Genomic DNA, 8,294 nt, shown 5'->3' on the forward strand with positions numbered 1-8,294 from the left:
TGTATATGGGAGAATCACTTATGTTGGAAGGTCTTGAGTTGTGGCACGTGTAAGGGTAAGGGTGTACAATACATTTTTTAGTGTTATGAGGGGAAAATGGGGCACTCCTTTTAACAGCTACAAGAGGAAATTACGCTGTCTATGACCACTTTGTAGAGTTATTTACAATTGTTTCTCGCTTTGCAATGTTAAGCATGTCATAATATGCTGGAAATGGGGAAATAAATCTTGTATTTTTCTACATTGCTGAATGCTGCCAGTCACTATTTCCTTATTCCAATATGCTGGAAATGTCGTCACTGGCGATGGTGGATTGTATTCTGAACGCCGAAACATCCCATAAACGGATACCAGTATTCTATCAAATAAGAATTCGAAAAATTCTAAAAGCTCCTCTTAGCCGGTTAAAAGACAAATGGGTGGCAGATGTTGGAGATATTGCAGAGGAACAATGGTCAGATGTGCTGGGAGCAGTGCCAGGCCTATCTCATAGTAGGAGACATCAACGCTTGCAACTGGTTTTATTACAGAGAGCCTTAAGAACTCCCTGTTAGCTAAAATGGCGGGGTCCATGAAGAAGTTACATGTCCTACATGTCAAGAACCAGCAGACATAATATAGGTGTGTATGCGGGGGTGGTGTTTTTTCTTGGTTTATGTGCCACCAGTGCTGTTTGTTTTTGTGTGTTTTATTTCAGTGCAAAAACTCAAAATTTGTTTTGATTTAAAAAAATAAATAAAAACCATGACAATTTGAGTTAAAAGCGAATGCTGTTTTGCCGCACGGCACGCTACTCCTGTGCGTCAGACCAGTTATATATCCTCTCTGTCCCCCCTATGAATCAGGTATATAATGGCCCCCCTGTCCTTTGTGGCCCCAGGTTCCAGATGTGGTGACATTCCAGACACCAGGGACAAATATTACAACTATCACAGAGACATGTGAAAAGATCCGCAAGCTAATATAATCCAGTATAAGGAGTCTCATACAACGCGGTCACGTGTCGTCATCACCGGGCTCTCTGACACCGCAGCACTCACACTGTCCTGACCATATGATGTGAAGGTCCAGCATCCCCTCTCAGCCTGAAGACAGAGGGTCTGCGGTGCTCAGTGTGTTCTTCATCATGAGACATCTGCTCCCACACTCCTGAACCGCACATTATCTATAGGGTGGAAGATGGAAGTAGCCAGGCCAGGGCGATGGAGAGACTGCAAGCTGTGGGAAGGAGGCAGCAGCTTCCGTACGCAGACAACCTTCAGGTACAGAGCAGTGGCAGGGCTAGTTGCAAATGGCAACAAGAATGAAAATTCTAGTAGATATTTGCAAATTCCTGGGTCCACTTTGGTCACAATTTGGATGCAGTCTTCTATAGCACTGTGCAAAAGTTTTAGGCAAGTGTGAAAAAATTGCTGCAAGAAAAGTTTTTTCAAAAACGGATAATCAGATTAGCTCCAAATTTATTCTGCAGCAGGACAACGACTACAAACATAAAGCCAATGTCATTAACAACTTATCTTCAGTGTAAAGTAGAACAAGGAGTCCTGGAAGTGACATGACAGGACTTCCACAGAGGCTTGGGCTTAACATCATCCAGTCTGTCTGGGATTCAATGAAGAGACACAGATGTATTTGAGCAAGCTACATCCACAGAAGATCTGGGGTTAGAGGTTTGGAACAACCTACCTACAGAGTTCTTTAGAAAACGGTGTGCAAGTATACCTAGAAGATTTCATGATGTTTGGAAGGCAAAGGGTGGGGACACAAAATCTAGATTTAATTTTGACTTCTCTTTTGTTCATTCACTTTGAAGTGCTATTAGCACTTCTAGTTTTGAAAGCCTTCTTACTTTGCAGCATCTTTCCACACTTGCCTAAAACATTTGCACAGTGTTGTATATTTCACAACAAATATACATCACAATCCATTTAACATACACATAAAATGGTAACGGACTATTGACGAGATTATGAAATTCAAGTTCAAGTTTTGTTTTAAATGGTTTTCTGGATATCACTGGTTACAGCAGTGAGAATGTATCGGCACAGCAATAAAATAACAGCCCCGCCTACTCTTATATTAAGGAAAACGGAATAAAATTACCCAGCAGATGCAGATTGGTTTCCAGGCGGACTGCAGATTGAAACAGTAGCTGTTCACGATTCTCTAATGAGGATTCGGCTTGTAAATGAAATTTCAACCAACAGGCATACTCTTCCTTACTGAGAACCTGGAAGAGAAAGTAATTTAAAATGTGCTTTATTTATGGCCTATAATCTCCCAAGTAAACTGCCCTTGTGTAATATATAGTCTGTGCTGCGACAGAACAGAGCGGGATGACACCAAGATGGATTAACAACATGTTTATGCTCGGCTATCTACACAAGGCCATTCTATTCAAACGCAGATGGAACATTTTTCTGACAAACTATTTTTGTAAACTCTCAAGTAACCACATATATACAAGATAAGGAGATAAATACACCTTCGGCGGAAATAATGTGGGCACTAAATCAGATAACCAGCCATGTTTTATAGGAAGTCCTGCCAGGGGATTTCTAATAGGAGCCGTGCCTAGCTGGTGGATAATGCATGGAGCAATCACCCTCAATGGGAGAGAGATAAGGTAGAATGGGCAGTATGCCTGCATATGTGTGCAAGGAATCCCCAGACCATGCAGAAGCAGTACAAGATAGAAGTGACACATAGAACATCAGACGGAGAAGATGCAATGTGCAATGCAGTCACTATACAGAGATTAGCAGAACTACTGTACTACGGCCCGCGCTGTAAGGCTATGTTCACGTGTAGTCGAAATGCTGCGGGGTTTCCAAAGAAAATCCACAGCATTTCCACATCAAAATCCACGCCGTTGATTTAGCTGTGGACCCACAGATTGATTTCAGCATTTGAACTACCGCTAGGACCTAACAGGAGCAGGTAAAAGACACTTCTAAATCGTCACTCGCTGCCCGCACCAAGAGGCCACGCTCGCTGCCCGCACCACGACGCCACGCTCGCACCAAGAGGCCGCGCTCGCTGCCCGCACCACGACGCCACACTCGCACCAAGAGGCCACGCTCGCTGCCCGCACCAAGAGGCCACGCTCGCTGCCCGCACCAAGAGGCCACGCTCGCTGCCCGCACCAAGAGGCCACGCTCGCTGCCCGCACCAAGAGGCCACGCTCGCTGCCCGCACCAAGAGGCCACGCTCGCTGCCCGCAGCTGGCAAATGCTATTGAACATCCCAGCTGGTTAGGTAATGAGGAAGTGAGCTGCCTATCATTAGGGAAAAGATGGTGATATTCAGTTGCGGTTGTGAGCAGCGATTTGTAAGTGCCTTTACTTGCTCTTGTTAGGTCATAGAGGTAGCCGTAAAACCTAAATTCAGCTATGACTCTGCAGCCAAATCAGTGTCAAAATCCGCACTAAGGGCGCCCACCCACTGGCGATTTTTTTTCCTTTGCGTTTTTTCTCAAGAGCAATTAGTATAGAATGTGTTCCTGTCCACTGGCGTTTTTTTTTTCGGTCCGTTGCAATTTTTAACATAGGAACTGTCAGTTGCATATGTGTCCTTATTTTTCTCTTAATGCACCCATGAATGTCAATGGAAATTAACGGAAAAGGCGCGAAAATGCCGCGAAAAACGTGCGGAAAACGCGGCGTTTTTCACGCACGGAAATCGCAAACGCCAGTGGGTGGGCGCCCTAATAATGAAGATTTTGTTGTGATTTTTCATGCAAAAATGCAGTATTTCCGCTACGTGTTCTCCTATCCTATGAAGGTTTAAATGTGGCTGGCCGTGTACTGTGGAATGGCTGTGGTAATTTGAGGATGTGCCCAGCATTGGTGGTGGTGAGGGGTGAGGGGATAAAGGTGGCACTTTATCGGTGGTTCCTTTTACTATATGATGTTATGAAACTCAAGTACTTTGGAGCCATGTAGTGTAATTCCACAGACAGCATATGGCCCCATTATAATCTAGGAGGCCATGCACATGGTCCGTGTGAAAAAACCTCCTGGCATGTGCCATCATTGTCTGTTTGACGGATGTGACATAGAAGCTGCCAGTGCATGTGAATGTGCTGTGCATATTGGGCAGCACACTGACTGTGGACCATGTGCTGTCCGCGGGTGCAGCTCACCGTTGCAGTGTGCCTAGCCTCAGGCATATCATTAATGGTAGCAGGTGGGTAATCGCATACATGATGTGACAACATTTTAGCTGGCTGTTTGACAAGTGATGGACAAACATTCTGCAGTCAGCCAGATGGCCAGTGTGAAGCTGGAAGGTTTGGGATGGATGCTAAATAGGGATAATAAGGACATGGAAATGGAAAATACATTCAACAGAAAAACTTGGACACCAGGCCATTTTCTGACTATACATTCCTTTAGTTAAACACAAATCAATAATGTCTTCACAGAATGAGGAAAAACCCCCAAAACCATACTTACTCGTTTTGCTATACACAGAGTACGTAATCCATCAACCGCATAACAATTCAAGTAGTTTTGAGTTTTGGCTTGAATTCGTCTTTGATACTTTCCCACAGAGATGTCTAAGTAAAAAGTAACATGTATTAAGTTGGTAAACTATAGGGTTTTTTCCCTGGGAAGAAAAAGTGATCTACACTACAGATCAATGCAGATTTGATTAATATAACAAAATAGGGAGCCTTGGGAATTTTATCATTATGCATCATCAGCCAAATCCTCATGGCCCATTTACACGCAACGATTATCGCTCAAAATTCAGCTGGGCACAGGGTCGGGTTCTGATGCGGGATCTGATACGGTAGTGTGCAGCCGGCCTAAATGCAAAACAATCGCAACAAATGTTCACTTGTTGTTATGGCTGACTTTCAGTCAGCGAAAAAACTAACAAATCGGTGAATTGCTGATTTCTTGCCACGTGTAGACACTCCCCGCTCAGCACTTTACTTAGAAGGTGAAGCGCTGAGCAAGAAGCCCACAATAAGTCTGTCTAAACGCTCTGCCCGACCTTAGCGGTGACATCAGCGCTTGTGCAGTCGTATAGACAACTATCGTCCCGTGTAAAAGGAGCATTAGATCGCACATAGGAGAAAACTATGACCCCAGTTTCTGATTCTGAAACTGGATCTGAATAGGGTCATACATGCAGGTTTTAATGTCTTTACAACGGTAATTTCCACATTTTTTATTTAGATTTTTACCTTGAGTTTTCATACCAGCCAATCAGAAGTCAGTTTTTATTACCTTTTCAAACAGTAAGGCTGGGTTAACATTGGGCGGAATCTCGCTGGAAATCTCGCCATAGCGAAAAAACGCAGGATTTTCGCCAGGAAAGCACAGCTTCAAAACCCGCGGCATTTAGCTGTTTTGGAGCGGCTTGGATGCATTTTTGCCTGTTGCAGCCAATGCTCCCATAGAAAGGAGGGTGGCCGCAATGGGGGAAAAAAAAAAAAAAAAAGACATGTTGCGCCCAGGGAATCCGCGCCACAGCGCTGGCTAATGCTGGCTTTGCCGCGACAGATTGGCCGTCCTGTGTGGACAAGATTTTTTACAAATCTCGTCCACATGGCTAGCCAATACCGGGAATAGCGACGCAGGTGGATTTGCTGCGGCGAAATTCTGCATGGAATTTCCGTGGCAAATCAGCCCAGTGTAAACCTAGCCTAATAGGACTGATAATCTAAGCGCTGCGGAATAAATTGGCGCTATACAAATAAAGATTATTATTTATAATCTACTATGAGGCTTGGAGCTCCCATGAAAACAACACTCTGCCACCCCTGCAAGTGTTGCCCTGAGGACTCGGACTCCAGCACTTATCACAGGGGTCCACAGCTTCAGTCCTGTTTCACACGGGCAACAAAATCGTCATTTTCTCACGATGCGACAGTGCTACAAATCACATGTATGTGAATCCCATGCTTTCCTATGGGTTTCTTCACAGTGATGTTTTGTAGCATGTGACACATTGCGAGACAAAAAAAACAAAAACGCGGTTTGCTAGATAAGCCTGCAACTTGTGATGTTTTGTAGCCTATGTTTCTCTACAGAGCCTTCCTTTTTGTTGCATCGCATGAAAACCCATTTCTCATGCGATGCAACTTTTACAGTAGGAAATCCTACTGTAAAACCCCTAAAATAAGCCTTAGTTGCATAAAAAAAAATTTCGCCACCATGATCACAACCAGTTTTACAGCTGCCCACCTCCGCAAGTGGACTCCGCTTACGGCTGTGTGAGCCCAGTGTAAAACATGCTCAGACTGCCTTAAGGTGAAGTTAGTAGTTGAACCTTAAAATGGAGAAATGGTGAAAAAAAAACTAAACATTTAGCATAAGTATGATAAACGCAATATTACAGAATGTTATACAAAGTAACAATTGAATTTACTGGAAATGTAGCCTTTTACCTGTTAAACTGCTCAGTAATTTCAATGAACATGCATTTATGTTAAATGAAACCATTGGCTTTATTTTTAGCCCCTGAATACCATCTGATACCATCTGCTGCGGCTCAGATACAAGTCCCATGTGACCGCAGGGCTGAGGCACGTGCAGACAGGAGAGCAGGGCTCTTCAGTAGTAGTGGCTGCCTAAGAATGCCCAGAGTGCATCAGAAGAAGAGACCTGAATCTAGAGAAATGCAGACCTGCCAGCTAATATACGGTGCCTTGTGAAAGGATTCACCCACTTTGGGGTGTTTTTCCTGTTTTGATGCATTTGATGGGACCTGCATTAGGGCTAATTCACACAGGCGTATGCAGTTTTTGGTCTGTAAGTATGCAGCGTTTTTGTATTGACCCTCCTTGCTTTTTTTACTCCCGCAAAAAAAAACAACAACACAACACAACAGGTCTGCCGGTTTCATGCACAAATATGCAGTGAATATACATATATCATGCAAGTTCACTGCTTATTTACTCATTCCCTTTGCATAATACGAACCACCATAGGGAATGCTGTGCGCTTTTTAATGAGAGCGAAAAACACAGGTCCGAATACCCCAATTCTAGTCAATGGAGATTTAGCACTCTGTATCACACGTGTAATACAGAGCATATACATGCCCATGTGAATGAGCTCTTAAAGGGGTTGTCCCGCGGCAGCAAGTGGGTCTATACACTTCTGTATGGCCATATTAATGCACTTTGTAATGTACATCGTGCATTAATTATGAGCCATACGGAAGTTATAAGAAGTTTTTCACTTACCTGCTCCGTTGCTAGCGTCCTCGTTTCCATGGAGCCGACTAATTTTCGCCGTCTAATGGCCAAATTAGCCGCGCTTGCGCAGTCCGGGTCTTCTTCTTTCCTCAATGGGGCCGCTCGTGCTGGATGCCGGCTCCTTGTAGCTCCGCCCCGTCACGTGCCGATTCCAGCCAATCAGGAGGCTGGAATCGGCAATGGACCGCACAGAAGCCCTGCGGTCCACCGAGGGTGAAGATCCCGGCGGCCATCTTCAGCAGGTAAGTAAGAAGTCACCGGAGCACGGGGATTCAGGTAAGCACTCTCCGGTGTTCTTTTTTAACCCCTGCATCGGGGTTGTCTCGCGCCGAACGGGGGGGGGGGGGGGGGGGGGGGGGTTGGAAAAAAAAACCCCGTTTCGGCGCGGGACAACCCCTTTAAAATTAATTTGATTTTCACAACATGCAAATTTTTTTTTGTAACTGTGACACAAAATTCAGGCATAGAATAGCGTTCATGTGCACTGAAGTATTCACCGCTGTAAGACAATACTTTGTGAAGCCAGCTTTTGGCTTAGAGATGGCAGTCTCCTGGGGTATGTCTCCAATAGCTGTCTGACTCTGTTAGCTTAGATATGGGGATTTTGGGGTATTCTTCAAGGAAACACTGCTCCAGCTCCTTCAAGTTAGATGAGTTGTGTTAGGTGTCCAGCAGCCTGCAAGTCATGTCACAGATCCTCCATTGGATGGAGGTCTGGCCTCTGACTAGGTGAGTCCAAGTTGTTTCCATGTTTCTCCTTGCACCGCTCCAGTGTAAAGTCAGCAGTAGTTTACATTGCGGAATGGCTGCGGATCGGACGGCTTTCATTGACTTCAATTGAGGCAGTCCTTGCAGAATCCGCGGAAAAAAATGGAGCATGCTGTGGCTTTTCCTCCGGTTGCAGAAACCACAATTGGTTTCCGCAAGTGTGCAGGAAAAATCAATTTCCCATAGCATGCTATGGGCGCTATTTGCTGTGGAACCGCGGTACGGACGCCTGCCGCAGATTCTGCAGTAATTATCAGTCTGTGGGCAGGAGCCCTTACACTCACTCATTCTCAAAAAAACAAATCAAGCA

At 44.8% G+C, this 8,294-nt stretch overlaps 1 protein-coding gene across 1 annotated transcript in view; it reads right to left on the reverse strand.

Moving 5' to 3' along the window:
• ATP10A (ATPase phospholipid transporting 10A (putative)) overlaps positions 1–8,294 on the reverse strand; it is a 147,652-nt gene that overhangs the window by 39,490 nt on the left and 99,868 nt on the right. Inside the window, exons 11-12 of the mRNA XM_066579259.1 lie at positions 4,458–4,561; positions 2,104–2,230 (exon numbers count right to left, since the gene is read on the reverse strand). Of these exons, the coding sequence (XP_066435356.1) occupies positions 2,104–2,230; positions 4,458–4,561 (231 nt within the window). The remainder of the gene's footprint in view (positions 1–2,103; positions 2,231–4,457; positions 4,562–8,294) is intronic.

The sequence above is a fragment of the Eleutherodactylus coqui genome, chromosome 1, assembly GCF_035609145.1.
Source record: "Eleutherodactylus coqui strain aEleCoq1 chromosome 1, aEleCoq1.hap1, whole genome shotgun sequence".
In the NCBI taxonomy this organism is placed as follows: Eukaryota; Metazoa; Chordata; class Amphibia; order Anura; family Eleutherodactylidae; genus Eleutherodactylus; species Eleutherodactylus coqui.